At 38.0% G+C, this 23,141-nt stretch overlaps 1 protein-coding gene across 1 annotated transcript in view; it reads right to left on the bottom strand.

Moving 5' to 3' along the window:
- Positions 1-23,141, bottom strand: part of efnb2a (ephrin-B2a) — a 34,983-nt gene that overhangs the window by 9,215 nt on the left and 2,627 nt on the right. Inside the window, exons 2-3 of the mRNA XM_044131892.1 lie at positions 12,114-12,397; positions 128-220 (exon numbers count right to left, since the gene is read on the bottom strand). Of these exons, the coding sequence (XP_043987827.1) occupies positions 128-220; positions 12,114-12,397 (377 nt within the window). The remainder of the gene's footprint in view (positions 1-127; positions 221-12,113; positions 12,398-23,141) is intronic.

Raw genomic sequence — 23,141 nt, 5'->3', positions numbered from 1 at the left:
ATCGTGTGTTTGTGTATGCATTGGGGTTGGCTGGATTACAGCCCCAGGTGTCATGGAGACGACGGAGCCGCCTCCTCTGACCTTATTCAGAGTGCTGCACATCGCCTGCAGATACTGCGATACTCACTCTGCCCCACTTTCATGACTATCTTCATGGACTTGGTCTTGCACACGCCCCCTTCCTGGTTGTCGATGCCCTCCATGGTGCCATTGGATGTAGCTGCAGGAGGAAACGGAGAGAAGCTCGGGGTCAGAACGGGCGGAGGACAGAAGGGTTGCCAGGTCTGACTGATGGTTTCCAGCCCAAACATAAAACAAACCAACTCCAAAAACACCACCAGCTAATGAAACTCACAGTTAAAAGCCAGATTTAGTCATACACATAAATGTAAATGTCATCGACTGCTTTTTGTGACAATGCAGAACGTTTTTGGTTGTAATTTGCTACTTTCAGAGCGGAACCAGAACCCACTGTGCCAGCTAAGGTCTTAACTCTTTGAACACAAACAGATTTTGTGTTTTTTGTGGCTCTCTGTCTTTTTCAATCATGCTAAACCAATGACTAATCAAATTAACTAATATGAGTGCAACAGCATGGCATTTTAAGAAAGGTTTTGTGCTTTTCTGCCGCATAATGACAACTATTCCCAAAGAGTTTCCTCTGAACACTTTCTATAAACTCGCCAGATGCTGGGAAAGTGGCACAAATTGTAACAATCCACCCAAAGTTGTTTCCTTCCAGCCCAACATGTTCAAAATAAGTCCAGTTGTGAGGAAAACAGCCCAATCTGGCAACACACTGCAAAGTGAAGTTGCGCTTAGTATCCTGCAAAAAGCTGCTTTCCAATGATGACTAGCATTGGTGTTAGCTGTCAGGTTGTCGACATAAGGCATTAAAGATATAGAAGAAAAATAGAGGCTACAAAAAACACTACAAAAACGAGACAACAAGATCAGAAAAAGGTTTTACTAAAGAGAAAAAAACAGCGATGGAGAGGGAAGTAGGTCAGCTAGTTATGCTAGCTTGACTTTGATAACTTTACCATGTGGATGTGCTGTGGAATTCTGTGAGTTTTGATTCAGTCAGCAAAAATTAAAAAAGGCGACGCATACACCAAACTCTGACAGATCATCAGTAGAACAGGTGTTAAAATTAGCTAACTAGCCACCATGGTTTAGCTGCTGTCAGTAGGTCGGCAACGTGTCTAAGAGCGAGAAGAAAAGTAGAATACAGCGGTTTTGAGTTATTCTTCAACATTATTTTTCTCTTTTTTGTGGCACTACACTAAATTAATAACCACAACATCTCCAGGTTTTATTTTGCTAGCAGAACAGTTCTACCGCGGCAGCCCAGCAATGGATGGCAGATAAAAGAATCGTCTTTTCACCCGCCAGGGTTGTGGACATGCGCAAAGTTTCTGGATGCAAACAATAAAATTCAACTTGCCTTTGTGGAGATACATGTGAGGGGAAACAAAGCCTTCCTCCGAGGAAGGATATGAGTCACTCCCCTTTAATAAAATCACAGTTTGCCTGTTCATCACCTCGGCCGCTTCTCTCCGGTGGAATATTTCACATCCCCTGAAGTCAATTAGCCTGAGTAATTGTGACTGTAATATGTCTAACTGCGATGATGGGCCTTATGAAGGAGGCTGTTAAGGGAGCGGGGAGAAGGCGGCGATGACAGCAGACATGTTGGCAGGCTGCTGGTGGATTCGGCGCTTTATTGTGCATTAGCGCTAACGACACCCAGGAGAGCAGTGGCCGCTTATTAAAGAAGACGTTTTTTTATTTGAAAAGCCTAAAGTTGCTCAGATCTGAAAAGCAGACTCAGTTAGCGGGTTTAAAGGAGACTGAGACGGGCAGATGAGACAAAGAGAGCAGAAGCAGATAAGCAGATGGAAAAGAACGGCAGAGACAACAAAGCTACCAAGATTTTATCAACTTTTCAGCAACAACAAAGAAAAAATCCATGGTTTTTCTTCATATTGTGGTTGAATTTATCCATCTCAAAGGTTTTCTGGCTTACGATTGTTTGGATCGTAAATGGTTAAATACTTGGATGTTAATAATGAGCTAACAGAAGCTACCGCTAACTGACAAAACTGCTGACAGAAAAAAGAACCAAATGACCAAAAACAATTATTAAAATGGAAATAAAAGCAGCACACAAACAAAACCATGATTGAAATAGACTATGAAATTCATAAACAAAAAATAAATAAAATTTGCCCTTCAAAAAATATTGAAGGAACTGGAACTCAAAGACATTTTAAATATTCAAAACAAATAAATAAAACAACAAATTAAAATTAATTGTAAATCATTAAAAAAATATATTTACGATAAAATTTTTGGTAGAAGAAAGGAGAGAAAAGAGAAAAACAATAAATCATACAAATGGATTTTTTTTTAAATTAATTAATTGGTTATGAAGGAAGTGGATAGGAGGAATCAGGATATTTTCTGTGTGACAAGAGGTGTCACTTTGGGGAAAATATGCAAATATTCTGTTCATTTGGTGCCCCTAGAGGTGAGTTGGTGGAAGTGCATCCATATTAGATCATGAGTGAGTTGTGGGGGGCGGTGGGGGCAGCAGGGCTTGTGGTCTATCAGGTCAGTAACACAGAGGCTAACGAGCTGCCAGAGCGTAGAGGCCTGGCCTCCCGCCAGCGCTCAGTGGCCTGCATTCACATCAACCACCGCCGCCGCCTCCACCGCCCCACCCACTCCTCTCCTCTCCTCTCCTCCGCTTTGCTTCCTCTCTTCCCTTCCTATCTGCCCATCGGACCTTTCGGATCCCACCTCGATCCATTGCGGCTGGGATTCAGTTTCTCCTTTTCTCCCTCCCTGCTGCTACCAATCATCTTGATCTGAATCCTCCTGCCTCAGTAAGACGGTGATGTTAGCGGACGCGTAGCGCATGCTAACGAGGACCGGGCTCCTCGTCTCGCTGACCTGAAGCACATTACGGACAAAGCTGCTTAAAGGATCCCACCCCCCACTCTTCCTCTGCATGTTTGTGTGTTTTCCTTCATAAACCTGTTAGCGAAACACACGACAATCCAGCAGGGACACCCTGAACATCTTAACGGCAGAAAAGCGTTGGGAAAGGGTCAGAGTTCACGCGGTGGGAAAGAAAACATTTCCCACTTCACAGAGGCTTCTGATTCTGTGGAAAAATCAGCAACATTTTCAACTTTAAATTCCTGTTTTCCCATTTAAATGCGGGATAAAAACACGGCGGAGTCGGTGCCAAGGCTGCAGTCTCGGCGGGCCTGACTTGGATTTAAACAGAATGTGATTGTTGGATCGGCTCAGGCTGGCTGAATGACTTGGCCCTCCTCGGTCCAGTCAGACGGGGCCAAGCTGGAGCGGCCGACAGGCGAGCTGGAAAGAGTTAACCAACTAATCCCAGCCCCTCTGAAATGGATTTAGGTAAAACTCCAGGAAGAGGGCAGGAAAAATAAAACATTTTATTTGGTTTGGACAGACAACACTGGGAAAAGCTGACAGGAATACCACGATCCACATTTAGTTGACTGTGATTTTATGCCATTCTGACTAATTTTGTTTTATTCCATATATTTAATCAACTGCAATATTTTCTTACAATATTTTAATTCAGTGAATATTAGAAAAAAACTGGTTTTAAAAAATGTATCACAATATAAGTGTTCATATCCATAGATAAACAGTTATTGATTAGTTTTTTGTTTTAAATATATCCAATACTTCCAAAATGGATGCATGACATTTACTATTTTATCCACAGTTTTCACTCCACCCTGTGTTTTTATTTTTTATTTTTAAGCAGTTGTGGAGAAACCTTAAACTGCTGCTGCACCAGTTACTCAACACGTTGTTGCTAGGTAACCAAAGAGTGAATGAGTGAATTGCTAGGTAACCAAAGAGTGAGTGAGTTGAGTGTCAAACTATTTTTAGAAACTGCCCAAAAATTAAACCCATTGATTTATTTATTTAGTCCACTGTTTCTATGTGAGAAATCATCTTATCACGCCACTGATTTAATCCAAATTTAATAAAAAACACAAGAACTGAGGTATTTTTTTTAATCTAAAACTTCCTTTGTAATTGTTAAATGCATGCCCAATCTAAGCAGGAGTTGTAATAGTAGTGGCTACAAGAGAAAAAGATATTTTTTAAAAATTATAAGCAGCTTATTTTCAATATTAACGCAACTTTAATGTGAGGTTTGCTTGTAGAAATGCATCGTTCCAACGTTTCTCTTTATGAATAATTGTCGCTAAATGGCTAAGCAGGAAAAATGCAAGTTTTATTTCAGGGAAGTGACCTTAAGTTGACCTTATGTTGTCTAACAAGCTGTGAATCAGAGTGTGAATGGGTGAATTTCACAACTGATTAGCGAGTTTAGAGAATTGCTACGTAGCTCTGTAGCATCTGGTAGCAAAAGATGGCTAGCTGATAGAACACTTAGCTTTAAATAACAAGAAGAACAAGAAGAAACTTCCATCTATTTTAAATTAACATAGCTTCATTCTGAGGGTTTTTAGAAAATAACACACAAGTTATGCTCGTTTTGTCTAGTTTAGAGTAGATGCTAATGTTAGCACCTGCTATCATTGCTAACAAAAGGAAGTGAGAAAGTTCAGAAGGAATCAGAGACAGAGTAAGCAAGAGAGAAGGAAGAAAAGGAAGAGCGATTGGTCCTAAGCAGATCCTGGCAAACATCTGTGAAGGTGAAAAGAAAGTGAAAATCATCAGAGGTAAATACTAAAAATAAAAACAGGACGATGAAACGAATGTGTTTAAAATCCTGAACGCATCAACCTCCTCAGCTTTCTCTGAGTTCAGTTTCATTTTCTCCTGTTTGTCAAATCAAGAGGGCGGAAAATCAGCCAGTTTAACAAGACAGTCAATTGTTTTCGGAGAGAGACTTCCTAAAACGCTTTCTTGTCTTTTGATCCATAAAATAGAAAAAGCCGAATAGGAAAATCGACAACATTTCTTCACATTATAGAAGAAATTCATATTAAACTCGTGAGCAGTTTGAATTGACCAAATGAAACCGAGCTGCCATGTTTCCTGTGCAGAGACGGATTTACAGGGATGTACACTTTCATCCACTCAGGAAAAATTATCTTTACTAATGCAAATTACAATAAATTAGTAGGTAAAAATTACATTGGCAGGTATGAAATGATGCAATTTAATGTTGTTTCCAAAGAAATTGACTATACCTTCATTATTTTCAAATACTTGAATATTGTCAATATGCATAAAAACCCCAAGGATATTAACACAATTCACCTGATTTGTACCTGAGTTTTAATAAAGTACAATGTTTACAAAACCTGCAATCATTAAAGAAAATGCAAAAAAACCCTAAATCTTACAAAGTACTTTTGTCTATTTTTAGTACAAATATCTTAGTAGACTTGAAATAAGACAAAAGTAACTTATGAGTAACTTTTCAGCAACATATAGGAGCTTGTTATATGTAAATAATTCCTTAATTCCAACAGCCGTTACCTAGCAACCCCAGCTCAGCCCGTTGCCTAGCAACCCAATTCTAGTTCCGCTGGAAGATTACTTCACTCAAAACAAGATATTTGTTATAAGTGACATAATCTGCTAATGGAACTTTTTCATCAATATTAAGAAATTATTGACTATAAAAAAGTTCCGGTGTCTTGCTGGAAAGTTACTTGTGAGTTAGTTCTAATGTAATAAGATATTTGCAGTTGAAACTGGATGAAAAGTACTTGGTGAGATTTTGTGTTTTTGCGGTGAGGAAGAAAAGAAAAACCATGACGCCCCCCAAAACACTGCCGCCCTGGGCTGCTGCTTCCTAAAGGCTTGCCCTGTTCCTTTGTGCAACCAAACCACAACGCAGCACCGAAAGACGACGACGGGTCAATGAGTACTGCCAGCCTCTCGGATCGGGTCAGAAGAGAGGGGGCGTACTGATGGACAGTACGGAGACGGTGATCTAAACGCCGAGCGTGAGGACATCACCACAGAGCGGAGGTTACAGGCTGGTTAATGCCCGTCACGGCGGAGCGCGGTAATCGGCCGTGACAGCAGGCGCCTTCGGTCCCTTTCAGGACCCCTGCGACCCCCCGAGAGAGCCGGGTCACCGCGAATACCAAAGCTGCCTAACAACCATCTCTAATCAGCAGGAAAAAAGGGAAAAAACCCACTTAGAACCTATTGTTTGAATCCATTTGGGTTGAATTTAACATCCAATTAGTGCGCCACTGAAAGGAGTTTATTTAATTTAAGGTGCAGAAGAAGAAATGCATGTGAATATTTCCCACACTGGGACTGTAGCTGATTCATCCACACAAGCATTTCAATGTCCCTAGCTGAGTTTCCACTACAAATGTCTGAGAAACTTTGTTGAAGGAAACCGTCACAGTTCTGTGATGTTTCCGTTAAATAAGAAACGCAATTAAAATCACAAGTGAATAAGTTATTAAAAACGGCATCGTTGTTTTACCACTTCCTGTCGTCTTCTTTGTGGTTTCTGTCAGTAGTAACATCATGTTGTGATGCGGAGTAATGTCATCACAGTTTTCAAAATTGCCATGTTTACATTACAAATACGCCAAGCTATGTCAATATTCTGCTAATGTAGATAAAAATAGGTTTCTGGTGTTTTTGCAGTGCACATGAATAAATCGTGTGATGCGAAAAAATGCTTTCTGTTGCAGATTTGTTAAATAATTTCATCATAATAAATAAAAGGCCGTTCTTTTCAAAATCATTTTGTTTCCATTCAGCAAATGTATTTTTGTTAGTCCAATTTGCTTAAGTCTTATTGGTCAATGGAAAATGATTCTGTGAATTAACCAAAAAAGGCCCATTTTATTTCCTGCAGCTCTCAGATTCTGTTGCGACTCAAAGATCAGATTTCTCTCTTACTGCAGCTTCGTCCTTCTCCTGCCCTCCTCTTCCTCTCTTTAGCTCTCTTTCCTCGCCCCTCCTCACCCTCGTTAGCTCTCTTTCGTCACTCTCTCTGGCCCCTTTCCCTCTTTATTCATCCCTCTCTCTCTCCCTCCTCCTCGGCGCACGTAATCATCCGGCTCGCTCGTCTCTCGGCTTCGGGCCACGCTGCCGCAAAGGATCACATCAAACCCCGTCTGCACTCGACTGTGGCACCATTGTGCACTTTAAAAAACAGAGACATACACGACAAATCCGCCCGAAAACGGAAACGGCGTCGCTTTCCGTACGTCATCGACGCTTGCTGATTTGAAATGAAAAAAGCCCAGAAGTGTTGGCAGCCATCTCAAAGGAGGCAACGTTAATCCAATCGGTCGAGCCTCAGATCCGCACAAGCGATGTGAGGCCGATTGTGTGGAGAAATGGAGGATTAAACGGCGCTTAATTAATTACGTATTGAGTGCTCACTCCAAGAGACTAATGAAACCCTGGCGGTGAACTTTTCTGAGGCGCTGTCACAGTCTGATGGGTCCTGGATGGTGCTGTCAAGAACGGAAACACACACACACACATCAGCGGCAGTGGCTGGTCTATTTTAGCTGAGAAATTACAGCTTAATTATAGAAAAATCTGCGATATCGTCACTGCTTTTCAACACAAATGGGGACAAAAGATGTAGAAACAGCACCCCCTCAGGCCAACAGCGGAATTACGTCCATGACAATAAGAATTTTGATTCACAGATCAAATGATTCTCTTTCAAGTTAACGTTTTGGAGAAATTTGAACTTATTGATGCTGGGTTTTTTTTTACTCTTGCTGAAGTATCTCAAAAAAAGCTCTGCTGAGATTTTAATTTTCTGCAAACAAGTCAAGAATAGCTCAAGTCACCTGTAGCTCAAAGAATAGACTTAAATACTGTTGTTAGTTTATAAATCACTGAATGGTTTAGCATCACAATACATTAAAGATTTGCTGCTGTTGTATCAACCTTCCAGAACCTCTCAGGTCTTCTGGTTCTGGTTCTGCTCTGCATCCCCAGAACCAGAACCAAACAAGGAGAAGCGGCATTCAGCATCTATGCACCAAAAATCTGGAACAAACTTCCAGAAAACTGTAAAACAGCTGAAACACTGACTTCCTTTAAATCTCAACTAAAAACCCACTTGTTTAGAGTTGTATTTGAAACGTAATCAATTGCAAATTTATTGACAGAATCTGACTTGACATTGTTTTTATTGTTGATTCTATGTTGCATTGTGTTTTTGTGTTTGATTTAATGTAAAGCACTTTGAAATGCCTTGCTGCTGAAATGTGCTATACAAATAAAGTTTGATTGATTGATTGATTTACCCCCAACGGTGAGAACATGGTTACTGCCGTGTTGAGCACAGAGAAAGTTTACTGTTGGATCATCTTATCAAAAGTAAATTCCTCTCAATTCCCATTAAACTTTAAACAGTTAAAACATTAAAGCTTCAGGATTGTACTGTTTTTGTGTAATTACCTCTGAAATAACATTACAAGAATGTACTTTTATCTGTGAGTGACAATTAATTTAACTAGAGTCTTTAATAAAGACTTTATTAAGGGAAAACCTTCCTTCTTTACTGCTTTAAAAGTGGCTGAAATTTCTATTTACTTTGCTAAAGCTGGAAGTTGTTATGAGACAAGCTTTCCTGGAAATTAAGACAAATTAAAATACAGTATATGAGAGTGAATAGAAGAGCATTAATTTCATGACTTACTCTCTAGGCTAACTGGTTTATAATGTCATGAGCTTTTATTGTTTTTTTAAACAATAAATTTAGATTCAAAGTTAGTTCTCATAAAGTTTGAACTAACACAATAAGCTCAGTCTTATTAGCTGACAATAGTTGCTAGATTGGTTCAAACTTTCACACGAATCTTTAAAAAAAACAGCAAAGAAGAACTTGTTGTTCTTTACAGGTTTTTCAGAGAAAACTGGGACCAGTAGAGCCAGTTCAGGACTCAAATATGTTTTCAAAAATGGTCCTTTCTCTTGCATTACAACCTGCCAGACAAGATATTTCTGCTAATGAAGTGTTTCAAAGCAAATAAGTCAAAAAGCAACATGCAGAGGTAACAAAATAATCATCAGAAAAAAGGATTCTTATTGTTTATTCTTATTAGTATTGTAGATATATGTTTTAATCAATCATATTTTATCAGATTTAGGATTCCATAAACAATCTGAAGAGATTGAGGAGAGATCAACGTGGCTAAAAGCTGAAATACAGGTCACAGTGACACTAACAATCTTCAGTGTGGAAGTCATTAGAGAGAAAAAAAAAGACTCAAAATTCACTATTTTCAGAGCCGTAAAATGTTTAGAGGAACATAAAAATCTTGGGAAGCTTCTAGAAAAGGCACTAATTTTTACACGGAGCCATATTGGGTGCTCATTCAGGCTGCTAATTTAGCTGCTATGCTAATAATGCTAAGTGCTAATAGAAGACTTCAAGGAGAGCTTAAAATATAAACTCAACATTTTTTGAGATAAAAATGCAGAGCCGTTTTTTTATTTTATTTTGTTAAACTGAAACCAGTGTATTTTTTAATAATTATTTGTTAATATTATATTGATAAGTGTGTCAATAGGTGCTTATGTTCAATAAAATTAATATTTATTGTAATATGTTTAGCTCTAATAAGAATATTTTGACAAAATAAAAATAAATGCAGAGCTATTAAAATGTTTTTATCATCAATCCCAGCTGGGCTGATATGTGTTTCTATATTTAGAGTAAATGAATTTAAAAAGCTTAAGGATGTTATTTATAGCACCCAAATCTGAGAGATTAACATGGTGAACAAAAATTCACCACAAAATCTCTGATTGGTGAATCTCTAATTACGTAAAATAGAAAACTGCACTAGAGCACTAATTTATTTGTATTATATTCTGTTAGTAAACCAGTAGAAAAGGAGAACCATTGAATATTAAAATGTTGTGTGCGGTTTATTAGTATTTATGTTAAAACCCAGACTGACCCCAGACTCCTGCACGTTTCCTGTCGCCTGCTCCTGTTTTCATTACCCGTCTGTGAGAGTGTCAGCTCAGAAACTGCTCTTTATGTCCCATTTCAAGCATCAAGGAGCTGAGAGCATCAGCAGAGGAGAATCTGCAGGAAAATTGGATTTTCAGCCCGTCTTACTTAAGATCCGAATTGATGTTTCCCACCGATCTTTTTGTTCCAACTTGTCGAATCAGCAGCTGCATGGAGGGGATTTTTTTCAACATGCAGCAAGAGAAAATTAAAGATCTGGATTTTTACCAGATCCAATTTTATTACTTTTTTTGTCTGATTTCTTTTTTTGTTTGTTTGTTTTTTTAAATAAATGACAGAAAATATTTTCAAAGAAGTGACTTTTATTTCAGTTATTACTTCTGTGAGTATTTCTGCTACTCTGCACTTTGACTTGAGTAACTTTATTATTAAGTATAGCTACTTTTACTTGAGTAAAATCAATACTCTAATTGGTGTGAGTAACTTTACAGAACGAAGAACAAACATGTTTTAACTAAAATTAATCAACATGCTGCTTTTGTCATAAATTTCAAATGGAAAAAAACTGATTCTGCTTGATTTTATTATTTTGTATTTATGTCATTTATATGAATTATTTTCATTTTGATATTTAAAATACCAAAATTTCCACATTCATGTGTGTTTTGGTCCATTTGCTGATGTAATTTTTAAATAATAATTGATATTTTGATCAGTTACTCAGTACTTCAGTCGTTTCTTGGACTTTTTACTTGCGTAAAAATATATTAAAGTAGCGCCACTTTTACTTGAGTACAATCTTTGCCTAACTCGCAAGTAGAAAATTAAGTATTTGCTGTTTTGAAGACCTGAATTCAAACTGTTGTCAAACAAGATGGCCGCCCTTGGCGCGGTGACATCACAGAACGATGGAAACCCAGTGAGTACATTGGTGAAAAAAAACCCCGAGATTTTCCAAAAGTAAAACTTCAAAAATCAAAAAAGCTTCCAGAACTGTAAAGCTAGAAGTCGCTCATCCTCCTGTCCCCTAAGGAAGATCCCGATCCCGATCCGATCCGTTCAGACGCGCCTCGCCGTGCAGGTAACCCGCAGCGCCGGCGGATCAGATGCAGAGTCTGAAGCAAACGCCTCGCTCTCCTTTCTTCCCTGTAAGAAATACGGCCTTCCCCACTGTGACAGCTCACAGATGGCGGTGGCAGAGGATCGCAGATGGTCCGATCTGCAGCTCAACCCCCCCGCACACGCAGCCGCCCCCCATCGGCGCCACACAGATGGTTCAGTCCGCCTCCCATGTTTCAAACCAGGGGGCCGGCGAAGAAACCCCGTCAGAGCTTCCTCTCAGGATGGCATTAGCAAATCGCAGGAAAATCAGCCAGGCGGAGTGGACGCACCTGCTGGCCACCAGCTAAACACACACCGACTCCGAGGGGGAATTATCTGGAGGAGGGTCAGGGGACACTGGGAAAAATTTACAAAATCCTGCTTAATCAGAATCCTGACAGCGGATGGCAGAAGATTGAGACAAAAGTATGAGAAAAAAAAGTCTGAATTCAAAGAAAAACTGAATTATGAAATGAGTCAGATTTCTGAGGTCAAACACAGAAATCTCAGATTAAGCCAGAATTTGAGAGAGAGAAAAAGTTTGAATTTAAGGCAATAAAGGCAGAATTTTGGCATTAGCACCAGAACTCCGAGATTAAAGTAAAAAATTTGTGGAAAAAAATGTCTAAATTTTTAAGTTAAAGTCAAAATTCTGAGATTAAAGTCAAAATTCTGAAAACATCAGGACTCTGAGAAAAATAGTCAAGACAGATTTCTCAGATTAATATGAGAAAAAAAAATTTTTAGGGAAAAAAATAGTCAAACTTCTGAGATTAAAGATAAAATTCTCAGATTAAAACCAGAATTTTGTTAACAAACATCAGAATTTGAGGGGGGAAAAGCCAAAATTCTGAGATTTTGGCTTTTCCCCCCTGTCAATCTGTCAATTAAAATCTGACAGATTTTAATTAACAGATTAAAATCTGACAATTTTAATCAGAATTGTCAGATTAAAGTAAATTTCTGAGAAGACAAAGTAATTATCATTTTCTCGGTGGCCCTAGTTCTCTTCCGTGGCCTTAGAAACCCGGATACGTTCCTGAACACTCACAGATGATGTAGTAGTCCTTCCCCTTGAAGAACTCGAGCCCCCACAGGTTGGGGCTGAACTCCTGGAACTTCAGCGTGAACTTCACGTCCTGGTCGGGCTTCACGCAGTTCAGCAGCGGCGTGTCGGCCTTGGTGATGGTGCAGCTCTCCAGCTGCTCCCTGGGCACCATGTACACCTTGTAAAACTCCACGCCGTCGACAACCCCGCCGTCCACGCGCGGGCACACAATGTCCAGCTTGTCCCCGATCTGCGGGTACAAAACCACGCCTTGGCCCGGAACAAATCTGGAGGAGAAGGAGGGAAGGTGTTACTGGCGAAGGTCGGCCATTTTAGATGATGGCTGACCATCGTAACTGAATGTGATGCTATATTCACCTATGTGCTGGACAATAAATCAATAACAATAAAGTGACAGGCACATGATCAATATCAGTAGATTATATATCCGAAAAAATTTAGATGATTTCACTGAACTCCAATCCAGAACCACACAGCATTCTGGGAAATGTAGGCAGAGAAAAGGCTAGCTCACAGCTAGCTAAGCAAGGTCAGTGGAATCAACTAACTCACTCACTCTTAGGTTACCTAGCAACAACTTTTAAAGTAACTTCTGGCTGCCTAGCAACAACTTTTAAAGTAACTTCTGGTTGCCTAGCAACAACTTTTAAAGTAACTTCTGGTTTCCTAGCAACAACTTTTAAAGTAACTTCTGGTTGCCTAGCAACAACTTTTAAAGTAGTGAAAACTGGGGTTAAAACAGAAAAGGTCACAGAACCGGCTCGCCAGTATTTCAGGTATTTAAAACAAAAATCAAATCAATAATTATCGATATTGATCAATATGAGACTCTTATATCGTGATGCGTTTTTCAGCCATAGCCTACGTTCACACTGCAGGTGTTGATCCTCAATTCCAAATATTTTTTATGAAAATATTTTTTTTCCGCATGGTCGTTCACATTACTAACTAAATGTGAATATAATAAGACGGTTTATATACCCAGTGACCCGCATGCGCCAACAAAACAAAAAATGTCAGCACACGGTCAGAACAGCATGAAGGAAACTAATACAAAGAAAGCAAAACTGCATAATATCATAATTATGATATTCAGCCTCTGTTCACATTCAGTCCAGCTTCTTCTGCTGTAATGAGGCAAATGTCCGATTAAAAGCGACATTACCGATTCGAAAACTATCAGATACAGAACCTATTTAGTGCCACCGATGGGGAAACAAACTGATTTTAATGTTAGTATTTGGAAACTAGGGGAAAAAACTGGAACATTTTTCAACAACCAAAAGTCGGAAAAGGCATCTGATCCAACAAACATCAACTTCCTTCTGTTTCAGGCACTAGGAACCAGAACCTGTCTCTGATTGGTTAAAAATACGAAAGAAAAAGCTGCTGAGTCAGGTTAAAAGCAGAGAAAATTCTGGTTGCTATGGAGATTCCCTCCCTTTCTGAGGTGCAGCAAACAGAAGTATAAGGCTCAAACAAAGTGTCCTGTTTTAAAAACAGTGAAGTGCCTGTAAAAAGTTTTTTAACAGAAGGAAGTGGAAACTTCTGGTAGCCTTACATGGACATTTTTATGTGGCTGCAGCGTTTCATGTAGCAGATACCAACCCTCCAAACTGGAGTTAGGAAATATAAATTCAGATTCGAATCATAATGAGAGTTTTGGTGTAGGCTCTCTGCAGTCTGGAGTGATTTGACAGAAAACATTAAGTCCTGTGGGAGCGGAGAACAAATTAAATGAAAGTAGATAAAAATGCCAACGTTTTGACGTATAAACCGCATTTATGGAGAAGAAGTTACAGCAATGAAATTGGATTAAATCAAAAAGGTTTCTGCAAATGTCACAGACGATATATGATGTCAGACTTTAAGATGAACATCCAGTCGTAAAATCTCAAAACATTGTAAACCCAGTAGACGGCATCAAAACACTTACAGACATTCTTAAAGAAAATAAACATTTAATTACAAATTTGGGGGTTTAAAATTATTTTTTTTTTAAAGGATAAATATTTTGCAAAAGGAGGATGAATAAAATTTCTTCTATAGGATGTTTTGAGGAAAATTGTGTTAAAAACACAATTTCCAACCAGATAAGAAAATCAGATGCAAAACCAGATTGGTGTGGTTTTTCTTGTGTCATTCTGTTGAATCTGAATTTAAAAAGCAAAGATTAAAAAAGCTCTTTTTTTGGATAATAAGTTAATGTTTTGGTGTCTGGACGACAAATTGTTTCAAAAACATTTCGATTGTTGAGTCACACTGAACCGTTACCTAGCAACCCAAGTTAACTCCAGTACATTTGGTCAGCTGGTTTTACCACTGTGTGCACTGTACAATGGCTGCTAGAAAAGAGAAATGTTTTTTTTGTTGTTGATGATTTACTATTTAGAAATTACTTGCTGCAATCTTGTTGGTTGTGCAGGAGGCTCTACTTTTGCTTTTCAAACCTGTATAATTGTATAATAGTGCATCTGTTCGCAGTCATTTTCACATGTAAACGCTGAGTTAGGGCGCATATCTGGATTTAAAGTGACAAGACATCCTAAAATAGCTAAAATCTCATTATCTAAGAATGAGTTTGTGCAAAAAAATGTAATCAATATAGAACTAAACTGTTCAAGGTTGGTTGGTTGAGTTTATTCAGAGTCTTTCCCTCACATATATTTGGGACAGAAGTTCTTGCTTTTCCAAGAATATTCCATCAAAGTGAAACAAACTGGAAGCCATGGGAATAAAAGAGAAAGTCTATTATTTCAGGCATAAAATCTTGACTTTGCTGATGGGGAAAAAACAACTTTTAGGATCAGCAAGAGGATTTATATATGAGCTGCCTTCATTTGGTGATTTTTAGAAAAATCCAAATGATCGCATAACCCATCACGGCTCCTAAAATCGCTGCATTTCTTCTCCAAACATCACCTTGTTTGCTTCAGGTCATTAACAGCAGCAGCTAACTAGGCCGTGGTGTTTCTCCCTCCCTCTCTCTCTCTTCCTGTGCCACCCGCAGGGATGCGCTCAGCGGCGGCTCGCTGCATCCAGCGACAGGCTCAGGGAGAAACAGAGGCAAAGGGAGAGAGTCACTCTACGTCTCCGCCTCGCAGCGCCATCTGCCATCGTCCTCTACGAGTCTGAAGGAGACGGAGGGACGGAGGGACAGAGGGACGGAGGGACGGTCACTGGAAACTGGCCTCCAGGCTGCTGCTGCTGCTGCTGCTGCTGCTGCTGCTGCTGCTGCTGCTGCCTTTTTGTGTGCAGCGTCCATTTACGTGTCTGAGTGAAACATCGACATGCGACGCAGCATGAGGTTCCTGCAGCGGCGTATTAGGGTCATTGTAGACAGAAAAAAAAGAGGATACATTTCTGCCAAAGAACTGGGACTGAGATGAATCCCAGAAATATTTTGGAAAAGACAGATTTCTCAGATTTAAAGGTCAAAATTTGCTGGAAAATAAAACTTAGAAATTTTAGTCTCAGAAATTGTCTAGAGAAGTGAAGGAGATTTCTGAGCTCCAAAAGTCGACAATTTTGTAGAAAAAAACTCAGTGTCTCAAAAGTGAAAAATTTGCAAGAAAAAAATCCTGCATTTTTAGATTAACTGCAGAAATTTTGTAGAAAAAACAAGAACATTTCTGAGTTTAAAAAGTGGAAAATTTTCTAGAAGGTTTCTAGCAAATGAATTCATTTTCCAAATCAGAAATTTCTATTTTTTTTTTAAATTCTGAGCTTAATCTCTGACTTTTTTTTACTGTTGACTTCAAAGTTGTAGTATTACTAGTCATACTACTGTCACTTTATGAAGTCGGTATTATAACTATGAAGTCATAATACTATGACTATTCTCTTATTTTGACTTTGTTGTTTATTCTCATAATATTTTGATATTCTCGTAATTTTGTGAATTTGGTTTTTGTTTTGTTTATTATCTGTCATAATAAACAAAACAAAAAATGCAGAGGAAAAAAATCATATTATGTATTTATTTTTGTATTTATTTATTGGGTTTTTCCGTGTATGTTTAGACAGAAGAAGACGACTCTGTCTCTGTTTGCTTTAGTTTGAACAAACATGATTTTCTGCAGTCCAGTGAAGTGCTCAGCATTTTTCCATGGGAGGTCACGGCCCCCTTCTGCCCCCCTCTTAGGGTCGCCTCTGTCAGCAGCCTCAAACCCAGCGAGAAAAGGGATTTCACAACAGATTTTAACAGATACTGAATGGCAGCTGTCGCCCCCTGCCTGTGAGGAGGAACTTTTATTTCGATTTTATCTAAAAACAAACTAAGAGTAACAGAATTAGATACTTCTGGATGCTCTAATTTTCTGGATATCTGCTGATTTTTTCCAAACCTAAATAACTAACAATGTTCAGAGTCGGTGAGAAGAAGAAACTCATGCTGCGAGGTTATGCTGGCTGACATTCTGAGTGCGTTTGGGAATAAAGAATAAAATCCTCTCGGTATGCAGAAATGAGGAGGTGGTGATAGGATGTGAAGCGTCCCGGAGTGGGAAAACCTCCAGGCTGTGTTTGGATGTCTGTGGGATAAATATGAAATAATTGCTGTCTGAAACAAATAGATCTGAGAGCTGAAAGCGTAAAAAAATAAAAGAGGAAAAAAACTGCAAAGCGGCTTTTAAAACCACCTGAAAATCTCGTTTCGTACATTCAGAACAAGTTGGAACTCGGAGTCCGCAGAGAGCCAGATAAACAAAAAACAGGAGTTCATAAGACAGACTGGATAAACTGATCATTAATCCAACTATCATTTCTGAGGCTCACAGGGATTTCTGGCTCTGAAGTGAAAATCTTCTCCTGAAAGAGCAGAAAATCTGAAAAATCTCCAAGTTTACACTTATAAGTGCAAGAAATCCTTTAAAAATGACAAAAAATTATCGTACAAATAGAAAACACATTTTATTTTGTGATATTTGGTTCATCATTGCATTCATGTGTTCATAAGTGAAACTTTATTCAATTCCAACGTACTTTAAAAATAACTTAAAACTACATCTGAAATTATTCTAATTATTCTGATGATTAATGGATTAATCTGACAAAAAATGATTCATTCTGGATATATTTTATTTAACTATTTAAGCCCTTTTTGTACAATATCAGAAATTCATAAAAATGTTAATAAACAAATAATTAAATAGGAAAATAAACATTTTATTACCTGAAATGCAATAACAACATTTTCTTTAGCTTTTTAGTCTCCATTATTCAGTTAACAATTAATCTATTACTAAATTAGTTGAGGATTATTTCATCAAGTGATTAATTGCGATTAATACGATTAATCATTTCAGCTTCTGTTCAAATATTTTTCAAAAAGAGACACAAATTACAAAAATATTCCACTATCATTATTTATTTACAGAAAACAAGCGATGAGTTTGAATCAGCAGCTTGTTGGATCAAATTTAAATACTTTTTAGAGGAATTTGATCCGACTGAATTTCCAGAAGTTATTCGTCCGTAACGCCTGAAAACAAAAACTACAGGAACATAATTCATTTCCTGGCATTCTGCCGTTGAGCTGGTTCTGAAAGGTTCCAGCCGTCCAGGACAAACCCGTCCAGGACAAACCCGTCCAGGACAAACCCGTCCCGTCTCCGATGTAAATTACAACGCCGTGACGCCCTTTTAACCGGTTGTCCAAAAAGCTCTCAGAGAACGTTGCAGCCGATCCAAACAGGTGCTTCAGAGGGGGATCGGGTTCCCGCTCTCCTGCCGGCTCCACTCGGACTCCCAGAACATTTTTACTACACATAAAGCCTTTAATGGACCACAGCCTCATCGTATCTAAAGCAGCTCATTGTTCTTGATCAGCCCTGGTGAATTTTTCCCCTTGCAGTCTGCCGGACTTCTGCTTGTTCCCAGGTTCTCCGACACCAGGCTGGGAGGAAGACCCGTCATAATCTGGGTTCATTTGTGGGACTTAAAATCCTAAATCAGACAGATTTACGCTCTTTATTAAATGTTCTTTATTAAATGTTCTTTATTAAACAGATTTATGGTCTTTATTAAACTTTATTAAACTGATAAGGAATGTACTTTGCTCCATGTTTTCTGAGTCACAGTGAATTTATTGAGTTTTTTTACTTCAGTTTGATTTGAGCTACTGTTACCATAAAACCTGCCTACAAATTATTGAATTTAAAATAAATGTTGGGAAAAATTATGTGACCAAGTTTTGGAACCAGTTTTTAACAATATTTCACTTTTTTAGTGTCTGAAAAAGGTTTTCAGTGAATAATTGTACTGATTCTTCTTTTAATGGATCCTTTAGTTCACATTTTATATAAAAACAGAAAACCAGAAGCTGGACCTTTTAAAAAATTGTCTTACACTGCAAAAACATAAAATCCTACCTAGGATTTTGTCCTAATTTTAGTGCAAATATATTAGTTCACTTAAAATAAAATGAAACTAACTCAGAAGAAACTTTTCAGCCAAATGCAGGAGCTGGTTTAAGTAAGTAATTATTGAATATTGATTTTAAAAAGTTCTTGTTTCACTGGCAGAATATTCCATTTATTCTGAGCCGTTACCTAGCAACCACAACCCAGCCCAGCCCGTTGCCTAGCAACCCAGTTCTAGTTCAACTGGCAGATTATTTCACTTTTAACACAACATGTTTTTCAGTGTTATAAGTGAAATAATCTGCCAGTGAAACTAGTATTTTGTTTTTTAAATATAAATTCAAGAATGATTGACTTTAAAAAAGTTCCCAAATCTTGCTGAAGTTACTTTGAGTAAGTTTTGTCTTATTTGAAGTGAACTAAGATGTTTCCACTAGAAAGTAGATTGTAAGATTTTGTGTTTTTGCAGTGTAACGTGAACTAAAAATCAACTGTTTTGATAAAATGATGATTGTAGGGCAGCATGAATTAATGACACATCTTCAGGTTTTTATCTCTGGACACCAGAATGTGAAATGTAAGTGAAATTGTATCCGCAGAATTTGAAAGAATAAGAAACAGAAATTGCATGTAAAAGATTTTTGTAGCCAAAGAAAACATTTTCAAAATGTTTTCCTCATTTTGGTTCCTAAATGTTGGCAGCAGAATCTTTTTCTTGATATATGAGCTTTTCCTGCTTTTGTACTTTTGCTTTTCTTCCAATATTCTGCAACATACCTTCGTCCACTGCAAAAACACAAAATCTTATCAAGTATTTTTGATCTCGTTTCTAGTGCCAACATCTTGAAAGAGGATTAAACTAATTTAGAAGTAAGTTATTTGTACAAAGAAACTACAAAATAGCAGTGTTAACATTGTTGTTGTAAGTCTATTTATTGTCTGTCTGCTTTGCTTTTTCAGCATTTTGAGCTACATTTGTAAATAAAATAAAAAAACAATGTAAAAGTTATTCAGTTCAAAGTATCGACTGCCATGTTTCACACTTCCTGCTCCTCTAATACGAGTAAACCTAAAATGCACTGCAAAAAACACTAAATCTTAACAAGTATTTTTGGTCTAGTTTAGTGCAAATATATTAGTACACTTAAAATAAAACAAATAGTAACTTAGAAGTGAAATAGGATCTTGTTTTAAGTCAATAATTATTGAACATAATTTAAAAATTACTAGATTCACTTGCAGATTATTGTGCTTGTAACATAGAAAAATGTCTTGTTATAATTTAAATAATCTGCCAGTTGAACTATTTACTTTTTAAATTATATTCAAGAATTATTCACTTAAACTCCTATATCAACTTTTAGTTCAATTTTGATTGATTTTAGGTGACCTAAGATATTTACACAAGAAATTAGACAAAAATACTTGGTAAGATTTTGTGTTTTTGCAGTGGAGTTAAAGACTAACGAGACGGATTGAAAATATTTGAAGGAATCTAAACAACAATGTAATTTTACTCTGAAAAAGTTTATTGTTTTGAGCTTTTGCGGTAAAATCCTGGCTGTGTTGTTCCGTATTTATTCCTGTTTTTGTTTTTTGTTTTTTGTTCCTGCTGTTTTCTGAAATCCAAACCGGGACGATGTTTCCGCTCACACACCGTGTCCTGATCTGCAAACTGCTGCGTAACGAGAACACTCAATAAACGCTGACAAAGGAGGAGAAAAGCCAAAAACAAAAACTGGAAAAACGCACGACCCGTCCGCCTGAAACGTCCCAGAAGGACGAGAGGCTGAGAGGACAGGAGAGGACGGCTGCAAGCTGCAGACTGGAGCAATAAAAGCCAAGGAAGGCAGAGAAAAGGTCACGGAGAGAGAAGGGAGGAGTGGAAAACAAATTACAGCATTCCCTCTCATGATTGTAAATGCATTCAACACACACACACACACACACGCCGCCCACCAACAGGCTTCAAGGCACGCTTGGCCCTTTAAAGTCTTCCTAAAACGTCTTTTTTTCTTCACCCAGTCCCACCATAAATATTCCCCGAATCAAAGCGCCCGGAGCGGTTTAACACGGATCAGGCTGTAAAAAACATCCCGTGACGTTTTCATGAAGCTCCTCAGGCTTTCGGTTCGTCCTGCTCACCTGCTTTTCCGCCATGTTTACGTCCATCCAACCCGCCGTGCTGGAGGGACGTAATTTAAGGGTTTTTTCATAAAAAACTCCTTTAAAGGTGGAAAAACACAAATACACTGCAAAAACAGAAAATATTAACAAGCATTTTTTTTAACTAACTTACAAGCTACTGTGCAGCTAGATCCAGGAGTCTAGCTACTCTTGAGTTAGTTTTGTCTTATTTTAAATGTACTAAGATATTTGCTCTAGAAACTACACAATAAGTGTTAGGTTAGATTTTGTGTTTTTACAGTGTATAGGACCTTTCTTTCATTCCACACTGCAAAAACACAAAATCTTACCCAGTATTTTTGTTCTAGTTTCTTCTGCAAACTTGAAATACATTTTCTTTCAATAATCCTCAATAGTTATTTAATATTGATAAAATATTTATATATATTTGTTACATTTCTGATAAAATATTTTTCCCATCTTCTAAGTGAAATAATCTGTCAGTTGAACTTTTCCATAAATATTAATGAACAATGGAAGTATTGTTGGTCATGTTTCTTGTGCAAACTTGAAATAAGACAAAACTTACAAGTAACTTTTAGGAGTTTGATTAAAGTCAATATTTCCTTAAAATTGATATAAATATGATTATAAATAATAGTTCCAGGTTTTCCACTGAAAACATGAGAGAAAAGTGAAAAAAATCTGCCTTTTTCATCTCTGCTAAGGAATTATTGACTTAAAACAAGCTGCTTTGTCTTGCTGAAAAGTTTTATAAGTTAGTTTTGTGAGCCAAGATGAAACGAGACCAAAGGTACTTGGCTTGATTTTGTGTCTTTGCAGCATTTTTGCAGCGTTTTTGCAGCATTTTGCAGCGTTTTTGCAGCAGTTCATTACTGATTCAGACCAACGCGGCTGCAGCGAGGGTTAATCCATGCAGGTCTCTGCAGAGAGAAACAGGGTCTTTACTCCCCTCTACCTTTCATCCTGTAATCCAGACCCAGACATAATTACCCTCGTTCCCCTGAGAGACGCAGAAACAAAACAAAAAAACTCTTCCCCAGTTTAACTTCTTCTTCTCTTTTAGACAAAGTTGGGCTCTAAAAACGAAAAGTCTTGGATTAATTCTCCTCTTTTAAAGAAAAAAAAAACCTGACAACTTTTATGCAACTAAAAAAAGAAAATCCTTGGTTTAGAAAAGGACCCCTGAGGTGCCCCCGCCGCTGCCCGGTCACAAAGGGCCTTTGGGGCTCCTCTGTAATCTCTTAATGAACTGCAGCGGAGGAGAGGCAGCGCTGCTTTTCCATATCCCGTGTAAAGCGGGGCTCTCTTTTGTTTCTCCCTCCCAGCTACAAAATGGATTAGTGGTTGGAGGAGGCGCGGTGATGTGAGCAGGGGTCACTCTCTTGTTTTTCTGATGAGGCTCGTTTAAGAAAGGCCAGCAACAATGAGGTTTAATCGACGGAGAAACACACACTCACACACACACGCACACACACACACACATTAAGCTGGAACCGAGATGTAAAGTTTGCAAAGAGAGCCCTAAAAACCCAAAGCTAACCGATCTGATGCACCGATCTGCTGGGTTTTTTGGCCCGTACCGATTTACGTTCAGCTGATTTTCACAAGTTCCTGTTTTTCCCCCGAAAACAATCAACATAAAAAAGATGAAAAAAACTTAAGGATGCAAATGTAAATCAGCCAAAATCTCCTTAACTTTGGGAGATCAGCTCACTGCAAAAAACATCAAATCTTATCACTAAGTTATGGAGGATTTTTAAGGTCTATAATTCCTTAATACTGATGAAAAAGTAGATTATTAACTTAGAACATGACATTTTTTCATGTTATAAGTGAAATATTGTCATTACCAGTGAATTACTGACTTAAAAAATTGACATATTTTGCTAAAAAGTTTCTTATAAGTAAATTTTGTCTTATTCAAAGTGTATTAAGGTGTTTGCACTAAATTAGACCAAAAATACTTGATAAGATTCAATGTTTTTGCAGCGCCGAAACTTAAATATGAAGCCGATTTTATTGGAGGTTTGACTGTCTGCAAGTTTGTAGTTAACGGTGATCATCTTAATGTTGTCAACTCAGCAACGTTCCTGATAGTTTTAGCAACATTTAAGACAAAAAATATCAGTTTTGGCCAAAATCGGAATCGGCTTTGAGAAGTGATCGGCCAGAAAACTGCAATCTGCCATATAGTCTTCACTCAGAGGCTTCTTCCAATTTACAGTAAGACAGACTGCTACAGGAGCTCCGGTACAGCTGTCACTATCTGCAGTAACTCTGTAAGTAAGTGAGTTTTGGGCTCAGTAAGGTGTTTTTAAATTCGAATCTTATGACTCATCAAAATGAAAGAATTACGTATTTATTCCGATTTCTGCATCTGGAATCCGACTTTACAGAGTTTCATTTACAGGCTGAAAATTATGGAAGTTGGTACATTTGATGCATTTAATGATGACTGTAGGAAAAATCTGATTTTTAAGATTTCAACATATAAGGG

The sequence above is a fragment of the Gambusia affinis genome, linkage group LG11, assembly GCF_019740435.1.
Source record: "Gambusia affinis linkage group LG11, SWU_Gaff_1.0, whole genome shotgun sequence".
NCBI classification, from domain to species: Eukaryota; Metazoa; Chordata; class Actinopteri; order Cyprinodontiformes; family Poeciliidae; genus Gambusia; species Gambusia affinis.
This window is presented reverse-complemented; position numbering and strand designations above follow the sequence as displayed.